General features: G+C 30.1%; 1 protein-coding gene across 6 annotated transcripts; it reads left to right on the forward strand.

Moving 5' to 3' along the window:
- Positions 1-845: 845 nt before the first annotated feature.
- Wnk (Wnk kinase) lies at positions 846-21,854 on the forward strand. 6 transcript variants are annotated; one of them, XM_085659513.1, is made up of 21 exons: positions 846-1,229; positions 3,120-3,223; positions 3,619-4,137; positions 4,340-4,482; positions 5,078-5,345; positions 5,417-5,690; positions 5,774-6,906; positions 6,995-7,167; positions 7,299-7,677; positions 7,883-9,924; positions 10,002-10,230; positions 10,327-10,524; positions 10,962-11,036; positions 11,477-14,161; positions 14,225-14,350; positions 14,422-14,787; positions 14,911-15,040; positions 15,161-15,249; positions 15,339-15,409; positions 15,488-15,654; positions 15,935-21,854. In XM_085659513.1, the coding sequence occupies exons 3-21, from the start codon at positions 3,904-3,906 to the stop codon at positions 16,597-16,599; spliced, it is 9,447 nt and encodes a 3,148-aa protein (XP_085515639.1). In that variant the 5' UTR covers positions 846-1,229; positions 3,120-3,223; positions 3,619-3,903; the 3' UTR covers positions 16,600-21,854. The 6 variants fall into 6 exon arrangements, with proteins under 6 accessions (XP_085515639.1, XP_035718839.2, XP_035718840.2 ...); XM_035862946.2 differs by lacking the exon at positions 3,120-3,223 and having other exon boundaries at positions 846-1,310; XM_035862947.2 differs by lacking the exon at positions 3,120-3,223.
- The last annotated feature ends 125 nt before the right edge of the window (positions 21,855-21,979 follow it).

Here is a 21,979-nt window from a genome sequence, read left to right on the forward strand (position 1 = left end):
TTATTGTACGGATATTGTAAATAATTACATATGTTTGTGTAATATTTTATTTTTAAAATACAAGCTCTTTCTAATTTTTAATATTCTAACATATTTTCTCCGTCAATATATTTAATTTGATCAACTTCGTATCATCGAATCTTATCGGCGCCAAATATTCACTGATTTGAATAATCGACTGCGTCGCAACTACACCGACTAATTCTCATCATTGTTATTCATTCTTTTCTTTATAATTTTTTTAATTATATATTAAAATCGATTAAATATATTTAATATTATACTTTTACAGATTAATCTTGATTTTATAATAATAATAAATAACGTAGTCATGTGAGAGAATATTTGATCATAAACTTTATCAAATTACCGTTGCAGTACCGTTACTCTTTGTCAGATAATTAATCTTAAATACTATACACGAATATATCCTTAAATATATTAGTAAAACTTTAGGTTCTTACTTATACTACTAAGAACGAATTAATCATATGTTTATCTTTGCCCTTAGTCAGATAATCTTATCTGTTGAACAATACCCATAAACATAAATAAATACATTGACTAAGGTTCAGATAAAAAATTAGAAAACAATTAGATAAATCAGTACTTCTACTTTTTATCCTTATTTTTATTCAAATAATCAGATAAATTTATGGTCGTTTTTGTTCGGTTAATCATATTTATTCGACAGTATTGACAAATATACATAAATATATTGGCCAAGGTTCTGGTAGATATATAAGAACAATTGGTCAAAATGTAGACGTTTACCGTTACAGTACCGTTACTTCAAGTTAATCACTAATCCAGCTTGCAATTGGTCGTAGTTGTAATGAGTTTGTGACTGTCGCAGTTTTATGGTGATGGTTGTTGGTAATGGTAGTGGTTGTTGGTGTGCTGATTGTTGGTGGTAGTCTCAGTTTGTTGTTGTCGCAGTTGACCGTTGGTCGTGATTGGTGACGATCAGAGGAATATAAATACGTGGTTCATACTTGATAATATTTTTTCAACGATCTAATTAATTTAAGAGGATTTTTGAAATCTTTCAAATAACGCATCAAACTACACAAAAAAAAGGTATGTGATCGAAGGTCGAGCAGTTACTTTCGGAACGCGACTTAAATGTCGACGATCGTACTGCGCATAGTACCGCAAGAGAGCGTAGCAACCAGTGAAAAAAATGGTGGTTATTTGGGTGTAGTCGGGAGATTTTCTGCAACACAAATGTGAGTACCGGCAGATTAAGGGATTACGAGTGCTGTTTGTCAGTGCACCACAAAGCTAATATGATCAGGTTTATATCGGAGGTAATGAGAATATTAAAAATAAACTGGATATTCGATAATTTCACTTGGATAGCTTCGGCATTGGTATGAGGGTACTGTTCGTCTTCGCATGACAAGTACCAACAGTCTTTTCGCTCAGATTTATCAGTCAAAAATATATGAAAAAGTCATAATTTTTCTTGAAATAGAAAAAATTTAACTTCCATTACGCTTCTCTAAAATTCTTGCGGTTAGACAATATGTAAAATATATAAGGACACGATATTTTTGAGATAGATGTCACATTATCTCGGTGTCTCTCTATGTGCGTGTACGATTGTGTGCAGTTATTTGATTTGCGGCGTGCGAGTGTATTACTTCCTTCTATCTTCGTGTGTACATGCATACGCTGTGCGTACAGCATGCGGCGCAATGGTGCTTGTGAGATACGTATATCATATATGTACGTAAAGATGTACTATATACCGACCGACTATATACTGTCAACATTTTTCGAGTCTGTCCCATGATACTTAATTACATTCTACGCCTTTAGTGTGGTAAATCCTTTCCTTCGCGGTCCGTTTATCTACATTTTGCGTTGCAATTTAAACGACCGGACTAAGATGAATATTTGCATATCTTTGCTATATGATTTAAACTATAGATAGTATGTAATATATAACTTCTGTGCTAATAACGACGATAGTTCCTCTTATATTTATTGGCAAGTGGATGTGATCAGCATTGTTCTATTGATGAAGTTAAATTTATATAATCTGTGTGGTATAGAAATTTTCGCAAGATAGAAGCTGCATAAGCAATACAAATGTTCAGTCTCAATAAGTTTATATATATCATTACAATACTTAAAATTCAACTCTAATAGTAATACATTCATAAGTTATAACAAAACTTTTAGTATTACATTTTTTTTCTATGACATATGCATAATATCTTTTTAAATATTTTAATAGCTATATATTAAATATATATAGAATATTTCATACTCTTAAAATACACTTCATAATTGATACAGTTAATACAAAAAGTATTATGTGCACTTAAAATGCACTTATCTTATACATTCGTAAAAAGCACTGAGATAATATAAAAGACTGTTAAATTGAAATAAATATTATAATAAATTTTTATTCAAAAAATAATTAATTAAATTATCGTTTTAACTATATAAAAAAATTAGATCAATATATATTTTAAACAATCTTTTTTAATTTACTTTAACCTATATTTTAGAAAGTAAATAATGAAAATATTACTTTTTTTTTAATATTTTTCTTAACTTATACTAATATAACAATTACTTATATATATATGTATATATATATATATGTATATATATATATATGTATATATATATATGTATATATATATGTATATATATATATATATGTATATATATATGCATATGTGTGTAATATTATATATATACACACACATACACATACAATGTTATATTTGTTGCATATACTGAACATATTAAATATTTGCTTTGAACAGAATATTTATGGAAGAAACACAATGTGGAGTTGCAGTATGTACCCAAAATTAGGACAGGATAATTTTCTATCTTCAAATGACCTTTAATCTATTTATTTTTCACTATTAGAAAACTGTTTCAAGAAGTCCTATGTGCAAAATAGAACTGAAAAAATCACGTTCGTTGTGTGCAGTATTTTTTTTTAAAATGTCAATAATTTTGATTTTGCATTATTGCACACAAAGCCAACAAATCTATTGGATTAAAAGCCATTCCTGCAATAAGATTGTGAAATGTTAAAAACCAGTTTAAAGAAAGAATTAATATTACAGATTATTTTTGTTACTTAGTTCTAAATGGGTCATATCAAGCTTTTTGTTTTAAAATGGTATATACAAAGGACAGCAAATAATTTAAAAGACTATACCTTGGAGTCTTGAAGGTGTTTTATATGGTGATTATAGATAACATTGTCCACACCTCATAATTGTGTATATAATACCTTTACCATGATACTAATATTAATATAGTATTTTTAATATTAACAACTATTAACAATGCTGTAGTCGAAAAATATTTTGGCATAGATTATTATTTAATATAAAAAAAATTTTTTTTTTTTTCACGCAAATATTATTTTTTATGTTTATATTGAAAGAACATAGCTTGTAAATAGTTTTTTGTTTCGTAGATAATATGTGTTCTATGTTTATTTGTAATATCTAAATAGTTGCACAAAATTATATTTCACATAATCTTTAATTAATTTTGACATATTTTCATTTTTAATCTTTAACATATTTTAATATTTTAATAATTTTTTAATTTGATTTTACTATTTGATTTCAGATTTCATCAAGTGATCTGGCATGACACATTTATTAACACTTAAGAATTATGGAAATTATGTATAAAGTTAAGATTATTGGAAAAGAAACGTTATAAAAATTTCTTCGATTCTTCGCATCTTTGAAGACAGGCTTATTTGAAATCATTACATCATAATTATTTAAAAAAAAAAAAATCGAAGAAAAACAATATTAATTACTTATCTATTGAGCAAAAGTAAAAATAATAACATTCAAAATTGATCAACATTTTAACCAGCAAACTCTTATAAGTTGGTTATGTGCAATGCCGAGATGTTGCAATGAAAACAAGGCAGTGAGTTCGGTGCGTAGTAGTCAGAAACACAGCAGTGAAGATATTGTGCTGACACAAACTCAAGCTTTTGCGATTGGAAATCAATTAGATTTGGAGGAAGAGTCACCAGTGGTTGAAAAATCACATAGAAGAGTTCGTTGTGATTTGAGTCCTGTACCAACAAACACGAATTCTAATTTAAATATCAAACTTTTAAATATTAAGGTAAGTTTGTTATAGCGTAATTCAATTGTTGTTTAACAATTTTTTCCTTTTACTTTTCAAAGTTTTTATATAAAAATACCTAAAAATTTTTCAGTAGAATGATTTGGTCATAATAGTTTTTTCTTCTTTTTTTTCTTTTTTTTTCTTTTTTTTTCTTTTTTTTTTCTTTTTTTTTCTTTTTTTTTTTTTCTTTTTTTTCCAGACTGATAGAAGTACTCGTCAAGAACATCAGGTGAGCACTGGATCTGGTGGGTACAGAGAACGAGAAAGGGAGGCTAAAAAGAGAGCAGCTATAGGCAATACAGTGCGTGGTCTTCTCTCATCTGGCCACAGCAGGCAGGACAGGTATAATGATGTCTGTATCAAAAATCATGCTTTTTACATTGACACTTATTTATTTATTTTTTTTTTTTTTTTTCTTTCTTTTTTGTATAACTTAACGTTTATCTACCTTAACTTTTTATAGTAACTTAATAACTAAATGCAAATAAGTTTAATATTTTGATAGATGCCACAATGAAGATTATATCTTTAAAATTTTATATTACTCTTTTGTTGTTTGATTTTGTATACATTTACGTATATTTCTATTAAGTTTAAGAAAGTTGTGTAATGCACCTTTATATACATGCTTCTTTGTACTTCTTTTTTTTTCTTTTTCTTTTTTTGCTCCATAAAAAAAGCACATTCATTTTTAATTTTTTGCAAAATATAATTTTTTAATCTAATTAAAACAAGTGATCATATTAATACTGCTTATTTTCATAGTTATGTAAGTTTAATTTTGAGTTTATTTAAATAACTCACAATTGTTTTTATGTTTATGTGTTAGATGTCTTTATATTATGATTTGTTTGGAACTACCTTAAGCTTTATCTTAATATTCTGCATAACATAAATGAAGTTTTAGAATTGAGCATGACTTTTAACTGAATTTTAGGTATGAGACAAACAGGCAACGTTCATCAGGTGGTACCAGTGGTGGCCTGTCTAGTTTATGTCCTAAGCTGGTGGCCAGTGGGGGTGGTAGCAGCCAGGGTGGCATTGGTTTGTCAGTGGGCCACTTAGCCTCTCAAGAAGGAGGAAGTCCTTGTACAGTTGTTACAACACAAAGAACTCACAATCATTCGCATAATCATAGACGCCAAAGAAAGCTATCCATTGTTTCTCAAACTGCTTCTAGCTCCGGTAGCTCTTCTGAGAGAAAGGTATATTTCATATAATAAATATATTATGAAAATTAAAATAAATTTCAATGAATATAAATTTCTTTATATAGACTCTATCAGGCATAAGTCGCTCTTCTGCTACAATCTGCAAAAAGCAAATTCGAATGCAGCGAGCTGATCAAAATGCAGATTCATTGTCTATAACTAGCAACGGTGTTGCAACTAGTTCACCTTCTTCTAAGAAGAAGGTTTTATCTGCTCGTATTTCAGAAAAGTCGTCTCCTCGGAGTCAAGATTCATCCTCCTTAGATCATGAAAATGATCGCAGCTTTAGTGATGCAGAGGAGGCTATTACTGCAACAGAAAATGTGTTCAAAATATCGGGTAAGATTTAATATTTATATATAGATTAATGTATGAATAATATATAATAGATAATGAAAAATATTATTGATTTTCATATTCAGGATGTAGTTCTACACCTTCCACACCAATGAGTAAAGTAAAATCGAAAAGAACAAATAAAGATGAAGTGAATATAGAACCGAATGTACATTTAGAGTGCACAGAATTATTAAAACATAATATCTCGAAAATGTTTTCTGGTATTAACGAGAAGGACACATCTGCAACAGAAATTCCAGAATGTACCACAACAGATACAATAGAGCCAAAAATGAAAAAAGATAATGTTAGCGAAGATTTTGTTGGACACAGCAATAAAAAAATATCCTCGTCTTCTGGTGCAAGTAAAAGAAATAATGATGGGGACAAATCTTTAAGATCTAAAAGTAAATCTATTCCACAAGATGTTAATAAATTACATAATTCTAAAACAATAGAAGAAATTGATATAAAAAGTAATGTAGATCCTACAACAACGTCCACAGAAACGTCCATGAATACTTTGAATGCAAATCCAAGAGGAAAATCATCTAATAATTGCTCTGAATCTGCTACTGTAAATAGTTTAGAAATGGAATCAATGCCTAAAGACTGTAATAAAGAAAAATCAAATGAGGAGATAGTAAAAAATTCCAGATTTGTTACATCCAAAGTTTCTGAAGAAGTGATAGAATCAGAAGGTAAAGAAACAGAGACACAAAGAGTTGAAGATGAATGTGTAACAATTTATGATGAAGATGATAATGGCACTAGCATTAGTGATATAGTAGCAGCTCAAGCACTTCACGAGTCTTTGAGTAAATTAGGAAAAGTTCCACCAATGGATACAGATATAGAAGTTATGAAGGATACAAACTTACAAGAAGAAACAGATGTAGAGAAAAATTCTCAGAAAGAAGGAGTTACACAAGAAGAGACTGTCGAAGGTTTTATTGGCCCTTTGCTCGATGAAAATTTTAAAGCAGATGAAAAATTAAGTCAAAAAGCAATGGCTATGGAAGAAGTACGTAATTTATTAATGAAAGCAAAAATACAAACAGTTGAAGACGATGATGATGAAGAAAAAGCAATAGGTATTTCACCTGATGGAAGGTTCCTAAAATTTGAAGAAGAAATTGGACGTGGTAGTTTCAAAACTGTTTATCGTGGTTTAGATACTCAAACAGGAGTAGCTGTTGCTTGGTGTGAACTTCAGGTCAGTGAAGCATTGTGAAATGTAAAATATTTATAGTTCATGCAAATATGTTTTTAATATTTAAAAAAGATATGATATCTCTTTATAGGAGAAAAAATTAAATAAAACAGAAAGACTGAGATTTCGAGAAGAAGCAGAAATGTTAAAGGGACTCCAACATCCTAATATTGTTAGATTTTATGATTATTGGGAAGTCACGCTTACACGTAGAAAATATATTGTACTAGTCACAGAACTTATGACATCAGGAACACTAAAAACGTAAGTTCAATTTATAGAAAAATATTCTTAGTTTTTTCCTAAATACAAACTTTATCTTGACATTGGTATTTATTATTTATTTTTTAGGTATTTATTATTTATTATTTTTTGTATTTGATTTATTATTTTAGGTATTTGAGAAGATTCAAGAAAATTAATCCAAAAGTTGTAAAATCTTGGTGCCGTCAAATCCTCAAAGGCCTTAGTTTTCTGCATTCTAGATCTCCTCCAATTATTCACCGTGATTTAAAATGTGATAATATATTCATCACTGGTACTACAGGTAGTGTGAAAATTGGTGATTTAGGATTGGCTACATTAAAAAATCGGAGTTTTGCAAAGAGTGTCATTGGTACACCAGAATTTATGGCACCAGAAATGTACGAAGAACATTATGATGAATCGGTTGATGTCTATGCATTTGGAATGTGTATGCTTGAAATGGCTACAAGTGAATACCCATATTCTGAATGTACAGGTCCAGCGCAGATATACAAACGTGTTGTTTCGGTAAATTTTTATAGATTCTTATATTACAAAAATTACAGTCTGTTTTTGTAAATTTTAGTCAGTTGTCATATTACTAAACTATATTTAAATATTCCTTATTTTCAAATATATATTTATATTTGAAAATTATATATATATATATATATATAATTATGAATGTATAATAAATAAATTATATCTAAGTAATTTTATTTATTCGACATAGGGTGTTAAACCACAGAGTTATGATAAGGTAGAAAATCCAGAAGTACGTGAAATTATCGAAATGTGCATTCGTTTGAAAAAAGAAGAACGACCTCTGGTTAAAGATCTTTTAAATCATGAATTTTTCGCGGATGATATTGGATTAAAATTGGAAATGGTGTCACGTGATTCAGCTGTAGCAGATGCTGAATTATCGCGTGTAGAATTCAGATTAAGAGTTTTGGATCCAAAAAAGCGGACAAATAAACATAAAGAAAATGAAGCAATTCAATTTGATTTCGACATTCAAACTGATAACGCGGAAGAAGTTGCCTCAGAAATGGCTAAATCGAGTCTTATATTAGAAGAAGATGCCAAAGCAGTAGCTAAAATGTTGAAATCACAGATAGCTGCTTTATTACGAGAAAGGGAGGAGCGACGTGCTAAAGAAGAAAAAGAACGTTTAGATAGAGAAGCTGATACAACTACTACATCTGCTGAAAATATTTTACAACAACAGTTAATATTACAGCAAATGCAATTACAACAACAACAGATTCAATCTGGTATGGGCATACCAATACAAGGTCAGGTACAAATGCAATTGCAACCAAATCAAATACCATTACAACAGCCACAATTGCAATCAACCTCTCAAGCAGGTCAACAGCATAGTTTACAACCTCAACAAGTACAGTTGGTTCAACAGCCTCTTCAACAACCACTTATGCAGCAACAGACATCAGTAGTTCAGCCTCAACAGGCTCAACAAATACAACAAGCAACACAAGCTGCACAACAAGTTCAATATCAACAACAACCACAATATCAGCAATTACCACAGCCATATCAACAACAACAGTTTTCACAACACGTTCCACAAAATTTGAGTGCGAATTCGCCACAATGCTCCACTCCTCAAAATGTTCAGGCCCAACCCCAGTTTCCTCCAGTAACACAACAAATACAACAACAGCAAATACAGCAACAACAACAAATACAGCAGCAGCAGCAAATACAACAGCAGCAGCAAATACAGCAGCAGCAGCATCAAATACAACAACAGCAGCAGCATCAAATACAGCAGCAGCAGCAGCAAATACAACAGCAGCAACAGCAGATACAACAGCAGCAGCAACAAATGCAACAACAACACATGCATCAACCTCAACAATATATTCAGTTAAATCAAATGAGTGTACCACAGCAATTAACACATCAGATTCAACAACAATTACAATCTCAAGTACAGATGTTGCCACAACAACAGCATATGCATCAACAAGTGCCACAGCCTCAGCAGCAAGTACAATATTCACAATCTCAAATGCAACATATTCAACAAGTACATCAACATCCAGTTGGTTCTCCACCAATTCAAAGTCAGCAATATTATCAACAAAATACAACTAGTAGTGCAGGATATACCAGTTCTGGTTTATATCAACAAAATATGCCACAACAAATATTTCACACATATACTACTTCTACTAATCCACCTGGCCATGTAGAAATTTTAGCATCTACTCAGACTGCGCAACAGATTTATTCACATACAAATATTTCTGGAAGCACTGCTCCTGCAACTTCTCAATCATATATACAGCAACCAACTGGACAAGTTCAGACACAAATACCATCAGGAATGAATATTCAAAGTTCAGTACCAGTAACTCACGTACAAAATGCTGCAACTTCTACAATGCCTAGTATTCAAAGTGCCCCTTCAATGCTCTCTAATACTGGTCATCAAGCGCAATCTCAACAAAATATAGTAGTGCAGTTACAATATTCGCAAAGTGGTACTGTTATGCCCACTTCTATGCCCATTTCTATGCCTACTTCTATACCTACTTCTATGCCTTTGACATCAGGAATAAGTGGTCCTATACAGACATCTGCTAGTGACAGATCATCTTTAACTAAACAAGATACTATGGAATCGGTACAATCTTTGCCATTGGATATACAATCTACTATACATCAAGAACAGTTAAATAATCAACAAATACCAATTGCTAATACAAATACTGTACCACAACAACCAGCAGTTTCAAGTGATGGGTAAATTCATATCTAATTCAAATAAATATATATGTTAACATATATGTATGCATGTTAATATATTATTCATGCTTTAGAGTTATTTCTGAAAGTTCAGAAAATGTTACAACTTCCGAAAGAAGTAGAGTTAAACGATCTGGTACTAAACGCAAGAAACCGGGTATCAAATTAACAGTCTTGTCAGTGAGTAGCGGAGAAGGACAATCTATGACTGTTGAGTGTCAGCTAGATACTAGTAAACAAAAAACTGTTACATTTAAATTTGACCGAGATGACATGGTACCTACTGATATTGCTAACAATTTGGTATGTGCATTTCAGAATATATTACAGAATGTAATCTGTAGTAGGTATAATAATAACGTATATATATATATTTTTTTTTTTTTTTTTATTATGCAGGCAGCTGAAAATTTGCTACCACAATCTCAGTGTGAAACGTTTATAGAATTAATTGAAGATATCGTGAAACAATTACGTTTAGATCCGACGCGTGCTTTACCTTTAGTAGCCCATGGTCCACCAGATCAATCTGCCGGTGGTAGTCCAGTTACAAGTCGTCGCCCAAGAGATCGAGACCACAGTCTTGATACAGCTAAGGTACTAAGATCTACCATAGTTTCTTCTTTTACTAGAAAATAATATATTTAATTTAGATCGTAAAAATGGAGTACTTTAATGAAATCTACAAACTATGAAATAGTTTCTTTGCAGATATTTACACTGCTTACAAGGTATTTAATTATAGAACATACGGTTCAATTACTTTATAAGTAATTATCATGTAGAAAATCACATGATAATTTAGTGATATAATTTTTATACATTACATTCATTTAATATAATATAAATTATAGAAAATAGGATAAAAGTCCTTAATTTGATAAAAGTAAAAATTCATTGCAACTAGCAATGAAAGTTAAATAAAGTAGCCATTGAGCGTGATGGTAATATGAACGATTAGGTGCAAAATATGTATGTTTTGGATATAATAGAAAGAGTGTACATATAATTGGTATATGTGGTTTTGGACGCAGCAGGTGAGACATGGCTCGCTAACTCGTCAAAGCAGTCACCGATCGTCGTACAAAGTCCATCGTAGGCACCGTTCGGTGAGTTCATCATCCCCGCCATTCCTTTTCCCATTTCCTGTATTTTGTTGTATATTCCTATTTATTTATGTATCCTTTCTCATTTTATCGAGCCATGAGTAACCAAAGTATCTATATATTTTTTATGTAAATTATAATGTATCAGTTCAATCATAATGGTTTTTTAATATCAACAGAGCACCTCATATCATCTGTACAATGGTATAATTAGGGAAGGAAAGGAAGAATATATATAGTATCAAATATATACGTGCGTATGTGCTGCGTGAATGTGTGTTGGTGATAGTTTAATTTATATATCTCCTATTTGTCATTCGTTACTAGTATATTATTTATAAGTAGATATATTATAAGATAAGATATATATATATATGTTTGTACATCGAAACTTCCTGAAAGCTTCTGAATATATTCATAAAAATGATATTATATTTTTTCAGAGAGACGAAACTTCAAACACTTCTACTCCTACAAAATTGTTGCCAATCGATCAAATAATTTCACATATTGCAAGTTCTTCTTTGGATAAGCAACAGAATGTTCCAACAACTGATAGCCAAGGGGTTACTGAATGCACATCAGCAGAAGCATCTAGACGATCATCTACATCTACTCAAAATACTGATACATTGACACCAACTAATATTCCAAGTGATCTTACTGATCCTCAAGAAAGTGGAATTTCTGTAACATCTGCAGATACAGTTTTGGAAGCGACTCATATCGTTCAAGAAGATATTAATACTTTTTCAATCGCTCAATTGCCAGCAGCATCCACTCAAAATCAAGTAGAAGATTTGAATGCTTCTACATCTCAAACAAATGATTTAACGAAGGATGATACATCAAAAGAAATTATAGATATTCAAGAAAAAGATCTGAGTAAGGATATAGCAACATCCGATGCAATTTCTATAGAAACGTCTACAATAACTGCTGCACCAATACGCAAGATATCTCGCTTCTTAGTTAGTCCTGTGGTTGAACAAAAACAACTTGCAAGTGAAACAGAAGCTTCTGGTATAACAGAAAATATAAATAATACTATGAAGGTAGATACTACAAAATCTGAAGAAACAGAAATAACTACTTCAGATACACAACCTATGACAGTAGAACAACCATCTAACGTTGATATAAATTTACCTAATCTACAACAGCCTGTAGATCAAATGGATAGTACTCAGCATACTTTACAACAACAATTTAATCAACAAACTGCTGGAGTTCAAAACATTTCTCAGATGGCAATACCAGGGCAATTACAACAAAATATAGGTGCTGTACAATCAAATCAACATGTTATAATGCCTAGTACCCCAATTATACAGCAAGTAACTCAACAGGTACATCAGTCGACTGTTCAAAATTTCACTGCAATATCACAAAAAGAAATGCAATCTCAACAAATACAAACGAGTGGTGGTTTAAATACGCAAACACAATATCAAAATCAATCCACTGTGCAATCAAATATTATAATACAACAACAACAAATTGCTGTGCAACAAAATGTAACTCAACAACATATGCAAACAGAACAAAATCAATTGCAATCTCAACGACCTGTACATCAATATTTACCACAACAACATCAACAATATGTGATACTTTCTGGACCTATACAACAATTGCAACAGTCCAATGTAGATGAAAGAAATCGTAGGATTTCTAATATTTCCACTACGTCTAATGTGTCAACAGAATCTCAAACTATCGAGGTAGCTAATATATCTGAAGATAAAAGATATTCTACAATGATGTCTAATACACCTATTCAACATGTACAACATGTACAAATTGGTCCACAAGATAGTTCTACTCCTATAGCACAAGGAGTTCAAGATCCTGGGCAACATCAAGCAATGCCTCAAAATATCGTACATGTTTCAGGAAATATACCTGTTCATATGCCAGTTCCTGTCACAGTGCCAGTTCATCCTATTGTTTCTACTGAATCTGCTCATAAAGTTGTGCTTAAACCAAAAGAGGTATCTTCTACACTTCCAGATTTAGCACAAAATTTAGCTAATATCTTATCTAATCCAAAATCAAAATCTGCTACACCACATGGCTTGAGTACTCATGAACCAAATATTAACACAGCTGCTGTTAATACAAATGTTATGGATTACAACAAACCTGCACTACAATCAGAACAATATTTCCAACCTATACAACCTGAAATAAATCAATTGCCAATACAACCACAAACACAGCAAAATTTTCCAAACCAACCTATGCATCAAGTTCATCAAAACCTACAAAACGTTCAACAACCATTTCAAAGTCAGCAGTTACCTCATCAAAGTTCATCTTTTTTACCACAGGGAGCTCAGTTAAATGTTCCATTACAAACTGATTCTCAATTACAAATTCTGCAACAAAATGTATCAACTCATACAATGTCTTCTCAAACAAAATGGATTGGTTCTACAAACCAAAATATATTGCCTCAAAATCTGGCAATGCGAAATGTCCAACCTATACAAACTCAACCGCAGCTACAACAAATAGCACCTGTCCATCCACAAATGCAGCAAATACCTCAAGATCAAGTTCATGTAGAACCTGCTTCTATATCTGATCAATCTCATTTACATTTAAAACTTCCAGAACAACAGCAAATAGGAAAAATATTAGATACAGAAGTTCATGATAGCTCTAGTGGCTGTGGAATTAGACGTACGAGCTCTGATTGTCAGTTATTAACTTCGGAAAATGAAAATTCAAGTCACGATATAACTCCAGAACACACACTTGTAGAATCTGTAGATCCTACTTTATTTATGCAACAACAAATTATACAACCACAGCAGCAGCAACAGCAGTATCAACATCGTAAACTGAGTCAACAGAATTCATTGGATAAAGTATCAGATATAAGCAGTGTGGGAAGTACTAGTGGAACTGGGCCACAAACAATAGCAGATTTACATCAAAAACTTGTTCAAGTAACTAGTCAACCATCTGAATTATTAAATGTTGGCACACCACCTATAAGTTATCCAGCTACACCTCACAGTCATCAAGTAATGGGAGGATATGATGCATATATGCATTCTTTACAACAAAAGTTGGTTAATATTGGTATGCCAATATCATCCTCACAAAATATAGTACAGGTAATACATTACAAATTTGATAACTCTATTATTAATATTACATAATTATTTTTTAAATTAAAGGGTCCATTATCGCCTCAGACTACAATACATTCTACGAGTGCTGGTATTGATTCAAGTGTTGTGACAAATCCTGAAGGACCAATAACATATCAAGATGCTTCTTCTCAGCTTATATCTTCACAATCTGTAAGTTACATAAAAAATAAATAATGATTTTATAATTCTTTAAATATTATAATCTTATATTTTGTATTTAGCATGTGGAAGGCTCATTGGATAGTCCTATACCAGGAAGTCAAGGAGGACCTGAAAACATGAGTCCGAGTAAAGAAAATATAAAAGTACGAATTCAAAGACCAGGATCTCGCCTTCAGGAATTGGAACAAGAATTAGCAAAAATTCATCACAGAGGCCCAGTACTTCCAACAACTTCGCCTCAACCGTTAACACCTCCTGTACCTGTTATTAATCCTCCGTTGATACAACCAGCGTTGCAACAAACACAGAATTTATTAACAACAGTTCCATCAGTACCTGTTGCCACTGTTACACCAAATATTGTGCAGTCTCGCTCTGATACGAACACACCCGTACAAACAGAACTACAAGATTCTGTTTCTGAGGTATTTTATGTTTTCTAATATTTGTTTAAAGAAACATAATCGCGTATTGCGCGATATAATGCCATATAAAATACAAGAATACCATTTTTTACAATTAAAAATATATTATCTCGATGTTAACAGAAACCTGTAACACAACCTGTTAGAAAAATTTCAAGATTTATGGTATCTAAAGTAGCAGGACCTCCAAGCTCTGCTACATCAAATATACAGCAACAAGAAATTAAACCGTGTCATCCTGATGAACAACAAAGTAAGATATTCAACATGAATAATAATAATGCATCATTAAGATTTATTATATATATATATATATATATATATATATATATATATATATATATATATAATAAATATGCTCTAATTGTTATAGTAACGGCGGCAGCGTATATGGTACAGAATCGGGAAGGGTCCATGCCCCCATTACAAGCAACATTAACAAGTAATTCTCTACTTGCAGAGGTAATGATAATAACATTTGTGCGTAAAAAGATCATATTAATATTATTATATTTATAATGATAATATTAAAATTATATATTTATATGCAGTTACAATTAGAGAAAGAGGAACGGGTATCAACTTTAACACCAAGTGAAGAATATCAGTTACTTATAAAAAGGTATAAGTTTATAAAAAAATATTTATCGAAAAAGAAAATATATAACAAAAAAAGATTACAACAAATTTTATTATTTAGGCAAACTATGGAATTAGAAATACTCCAGCGAAGGCATCGAGAAGAATTAGAACGCTTTCAACAACAACAACTACAATTATTAATTCAGCAGCAACAACAAGCAAGTGCATTACACCATCAACATCATCCACTTCTTTATCACACCGTAGCTACTAATGCAGCGGCAGGTCAGTTATATCATAGTAAGAATTTAAACTAATATACATAATTAAAGTCTGTTGCAATATGTATGTAAATATATATATCTATATATTCTACATACTACAAATTTTTATAATTTATCCAAATATATAAGTATGTCTAAGAAAAAACAAGAAGATCTAAGGTATTATTTACAGCAAATTTTTAATATAAATTCTGAAAAAAATATTTATTTGAACTTTTCATTATATAATTTTTTATACCATAATTTTTAAAGAAGGGATATATCTATTTATGTAAATATAGGACAAGGAAGAGCACCAGGTGTAGATGATCATTTAACATTTAGCACAGCCCCACAAACTCCATTACAAAAAGGCATCAGCAATTGTCCAGATACTGATGAAACCTTAAGGTTAGCCATGCAGAAGCTTAAACAAACTCCACTTCAACTTCAACAGCAACAAACAGCAGCCAGCATACAACATGCTTATGTTATCCCAATTCCAGTAGTGCCTTCAGAAAGTATGCAGAATATTTCTGCACAACAGAATATCAACTATTCAAGCGAAACCTCTGATACATCTGATTCAGTAAATAATCCTGTGATTATAAATTCGAATCAATGTCAATTTACACCAATAATACCAGATGCAACAAACGTTACTTCTTCTGCAAGTGGAGCTTTAGTTGCACCAACACCAATATCAGGTTCTATTGGAAGTGGAGGATATGTTCAATATCATGAGGGTCCTTCGTTAGCAAACTTTCAAACATTCAGTTGCACGTCGCATGCTGGCTTCTTTTTACCAGCTGGATATCGTCTTATATATGCGCCTACTGGAACCCCTCAGTCTCAACCAGCGACCCCTGCCACTCCACAAATAGGAAGCTCACACGATGGTACGCCTCCTACAGAACCCCAGCATTGTTCTGAAAATATAACTATTCTTCCTCAAGCAGATCAATAACGCAATACACAATTCAAAATATTCTATACTTTCCAGTCAATTTTTCCACATAATACATTCTTTATTTAACGTTGAATATTACTATAAAATTATGTATTATTATAATTATCCTTTAATATGATATGCTCCAAACATGATTATATCGGTCATATATGAGGTGCACACATATGAAAGCATATATAGAATGTATAGAGCAAATTAATAATGCTGTCCCATTGAAAAAATTGGTCGGTATAAAATCAGTTACTCTATATAAATTTAAGGAACTCATTAGCTGATATTATACCGACTAGAGTTTAGTTAGGCAGCAATAATGATGCCCTTTGAGCTTGATGTGTTATGACATTTACGTATAAATGCATAGAAGATATTCTTGTTACCCGCGCACCAGCAAAACATTAATATTTGGTATGTGCCTCACGATTGAAGCAAGATTGAAATTAAATATTTCAAGGATATTTTGAACTGACGTAATAAGTTTCTGAATGGTAATATGAAAGCTGGGGATAGAGGCCTCTACATTGTATAACTGTGCTTCGATATTAAAAGCAAATCTTCCATTATTGGAATGCTTAAAGGACCTTAAATGCTCTCAATCCTTCAAATGGCACAGTCCATATTAGTACAGGCCTCAGCTAGTCTTACGATCGAAATGGCATGTAGCCATTCTGCTCGATTATATGTATAACTGTTAATGTATACTGAATGCTTCAGAGAAGGGAATGAAAAAAAGGAAGAGAGAGAGAGAGAGAGAGAGAGAGAGAGAGAGAGAGAGAGAGAGAGAGAGAGAGAAAGAGAGAGAAAGAGAGAGAAAGAGAGAGAGAGAGAGAGAGAGAGAGAGAGAAAGAGAGAGAGAGAGAAAGAGAGAAAGTAAGGAAGAGAGAACGTATGTTTACTTGTGTGTGTGATGTGTGAATGTGTCAGATGGAGGCAACAGAGAAAAAATATGATTAATATAGTCACTGTTATGCTTTAATGTATTTCTAGCGATTTTACCTATTTCAATTAAAGAGCAAGTGATGTGTTACTAGTTAGCAATCCTATATATCTTATCTACTTTTGAGTACTATTACCATCTTTTGCAATTAAGTATAATTGTGTTTAGTACCTTTTACTTTATCTATTATATCTTCAAGAATTTTATTAATAGTGAGATAAAGATTTCAAAAAGTATACAATCAGAAAACTGCATTTCAGGCAATTCAGTGACAGATGAGATAAAAGATCATATGAAATTCATCCAAATTTGTTCTATACTATAAAGATAAAAAATTTTTATTTTATGTTTTTTCATGATTTCTTGTCTCAAATGTCTATATAAACATAGTTGCTTATAAGATGAATCGCAAGATCATAAGTTTTGTTTGCTAAACTATGCATACAACCTGTTATTTTTAATAATTCTTCATTGCTTTAATCAACTTCTCATCATGCATTGCTTTGCGAAAATATGTGCTTAATAAAATTTATTGCAAAATTTTAAAATGAATAATAAGCACATGTGGTATATTTGATACTTCTGCATGATGCAGAATGATATTAAATTTATATGTTGTATAGTTATAAGAACTTTTTTAATAATCATATCAATTGCCTGGGAATGACAAAAATGCTATTGTTACTCTCACTCCTTTCTTTTGTTCTCATGCACTATTCCACTTGTTTTTTACTTTCAATTAATGGTAATTTTGTTACCTTATTCCTTTTGTACGCCAAAATATATGTTTTCTTAAACTAATTTAATGGTGATGGGATCCCTAATCATCTAGTAATGAAATTGCTTTAAATATGGTCGTTTCTCTGTTATGCATTTTACTTGAAAAATCTTTGGTGACATGGTTTAACGAGTATTCAAAGTGATTTTTAAATTTAAAATTTATTTGTGATGACTAAGATCAGGAAACATAATTTATAATCGTTTCTTTTTTATTTATTTATTTTTTTTTTTTTTTTTTTTTTTTTTTTTTTTTTTTTTTTAAGATATCAGGGAAGGTATAACATTCAAAATATAATTCAATATATTTGATATGATACAATACATTTCTGTATAAAATCATAAGTTTATAAGACTTTTTATAAAACATTTTTTTGCCATTTTACCAAAGACGCCTATCATGAATATTAGGCAGTATATTGTATAATGATTTTGAATTCACAGTAACTACACTAGTCAACAAGGTTTTTTTAATTTGATTCAAGTAATAATGTCACGTTCTAGCGAATTCATTTTAAGAATTTTTATTTAACAGATTGAGAATTAAAGTTGCTTTCAATTTTAATTTGGAATGCAACTACTTGTGGAAGCAGCTGTTATATATTTTTTTTTATTCAATAGATATTGTTATATAACTAATACATTTTGGTATGAAAAGTGTGAATGTAATCATATTATATGGAGTGTGTGCCAAAGTGTCATTTTAAAAAGAAAATATTAACTTCGTATTAATTATATCGACAATTAATTAGTATAGTTGAATATTCATTCACTTTAACCTTAATTTTTTGTGTATTTTTATTTATTTTTATTTGTTTAAAAATTTTACTATTGATTTTACAGAATATTTTATCAAAAAATATAAATAATACGTTTATATACTCTTTAATTTTCTAATAAGAGAAAAACAGCCTACACACGATTAAAATAATTTCTTATATTTATAAAATCGTATTTTCATATTCAGAAAATGCGTTAAACTTATACCTCAGAAATAATAAGAATGGAAAATATTGTTGACTAGTGCTTCTTCCTAGTAGAATAATAATAATGTGGTATTGGACTTAATGGAATTGAGCTTGATAAAAGATGGTGTTAGATATCACAAAATAATTTTCAGAGACTGCCTGCAAAAATTAAATCAAGTAATAGTAAATATTTTCCTATATTCTGCAATTTGCATATAATACTATGTGGATAATAATAATATTCTGTACTGAGTTTAGTTTCTCAAATTTTTTTGAGCTAGACGCAATAGGACAAAGGAGTGAGACATTTATTAATTATTAGAAGATAATTTTTAAATGTGCATGAAAATAATGAAATTTTATTCAATAGAAATATATTATCTAATTATGTTATATGCAATATGTTATCTATTCAAAAATCTTGATAATTTTATTTAATACAGATAATTTAAAATATCGCTTAATATCAATCATTCAAAAGTTAGTCTATTTAATGTTTATTGTCAAATTTACATGTAAAAGTTTCTATATGTTAATAATCTTTTTCAATTATATAACGCAAAATTAGAATTTGGAAAAATTTTTACCCATCAATAAATATTTAAGAGAAGAGTTGCGCATAAGCAGATACATGCTAGGTTTAACTTGATTTCTTCACATTTCTACAGGAAATATAAATAGTTTTTTTTTATTTGGATTGAATTTTGCTAGCTTCGCTTGTAGTCCTATACCACAAAACCTGCTTTTGCTTAAATTATTGATTATTAACTTTAAAGAAAATAAAGAATTTATATATATAAACAGACATGATGATACATCAAAGTGTTATTGGAGAAGTCTTATGTATCATTCACACGTGTCATCTACATTTTACACATGACACTTATTGCTTTTTTCTTACTTATTTTAAGCTTACTCTGAAGTAAACAAGTTTTTAAGGAAAATAAAACTATATAAATTTTTTGTGCTAACTAGTATATGAATTCTTTCTAGTATATGAATTTAAGAAACAATTCTAGAATTATGTTTCTCAGAATTTCAAGAATAGAAACATAAAGACTGATTAGGTAAAACAAGGATCAGTAAGCAGATGAGTAAAAAAAAGAAAACATGAGAAATCAGTGTTGGAAATATTTTCATTTCTGCTAGTTCTTTATTTTATTGATACACACACATGTGTATATGTATTGGATTGTAATAATATTACACAAGATTAGAGTAAACATTTCAAAACATGATAAACTAGTAATTAATAATCTCTTGGTGTAAGAAATACTGATTCTCTTCCGTGAAAAACAGGCGGATCAACTTCCGTTTATATTATAATTTACGGTATTAGCGTAATGCATTGTAGATCTGCAAGAAAGTAATGAACATATTCATTAATCCATGAATGAAGATTATTTTTATGTTTAGATTGCATAATTCTTAGAAATATAAAAACTAAACTGATGAATGTGAATATTGAATTACATATGATTGACAGAATAAGAATTGCAGCAAATACATCTTTCAATTTAATGCAGTTTAAAACTTATGTAAATTTAATTTCAGTGATATTGCGTTGAATTTTACATATTGTTCTTAAGTGAGGAAATAAACCAAAAATATATAAAAGTCATCAACCCAAAAAGAATGAGGAATGTGAGAACACATGTAAAAAATATCATAAATGAAAAATATTAAAGCAAAATGTAGAGAAATACAGCTGTGAAAATGTGTTTTTAAATATTTCCTTACTCTTTTTGAAAGTGCCAGATTTTTGCAAGTTAGATAAGAAATACTTATCATTATTCGTCTATGTTATACGTTGATATCGATTTTTACAAATCTTTGCTCTAAACACATTTCAGAATTTCTAAACTTGAAAATGTGCAAATGATGATCCTTTTTGTCATATTTATCTCTTACTTGTGATAAAACAATATAATATATTAAAATATTGCAATATTTTAATATTTTTACATTTTAAAAGAGCTTCTTACATATTGCTCTCATTTTAGTGCAGTGTAGTACATCTGAAATCGCATTTCCAATCACTTAGGAAAATAAATAACGAAGTTACAATAACTTTGTTTTAGATCATAATATTTAATCGGATATAGAAGGTGTTAGAACAAATAAGCTTTGGTTTCTTTTATAAAGCTGTTGCAAGTTTTATTAATTGCAGTTTATACTTTCTTTTTATTGATAGCTTATAGTATTACAAAATCTACATAAAAAAAATGTGATTTAGTTAATATGTTCTTTACTGAAATAATGTTGATATTTTGAAATTATAACCTATGACAAAATTTTAAACGCTTTATTAATTTCATCAATATTATTCATTTATTTTTAATTTGTTAATATATAGTATATATTTGATCATTAGTAATTACAAATTATATTCTGTAACATGCAGTAATTATTGTTTAATATGCTATTCAATGATTGATATTACTTTGAATAGACAAAGGAACCCCTGACAATTATTTTTTACTTTATTGCGTTCCTATTGATTTGATCCATGTCTGTTTTATTACATGCTCATAATGTTTGTACTATGATAAAGAAAATACAGAAACAAGAAATAGTTATTATAATATCATAATAAGTGCATTCTTTTGCACATGTACGGTAAATAAGAAAAAATGTCTGTGCTAAAGGATCAAAGTCAAAGCAGTTGTAACCTTGATGAGGAAAGTAAATAAATGAA

Source organism: Vespa mandarinia, chromosome 9 (genome assembly GCF_050613455.1).
Source record: "Vespa mandarinia isolate Hongniang chromosome 9, ASM5061345v1, whole genome shotgun sequence".
Classification (NCBI taxonomy): Eukaryota; Metazoa; Arthropoda; class Insecta; order Hymenoptera; family Vespidae; genus Vespa; species Vespa mandarinia.

Coding starts and splice junctions, on each gene's coding strand:
- Wnk (XM_035862946.2), top strand. CDS start 3,904: ATGCCGAGATGTTGCAATGAAAACAAGGCAGTGAGTTCGGTGCGTAGT. Junction 11,037..11,476: donor TCCATCGTAGGCACCGTTCG/GTGAGTTCATCA, acceptor ATATTTTTTCAG/AGAGACGAAACTTCAAACAC. Junction 14,788..14,910: donor TACAAGATTCTGTTTCTGAG/GTATTTTATGTT, acceptor CGATGTTAACAG/AAACCTGTAACACAACCTGT.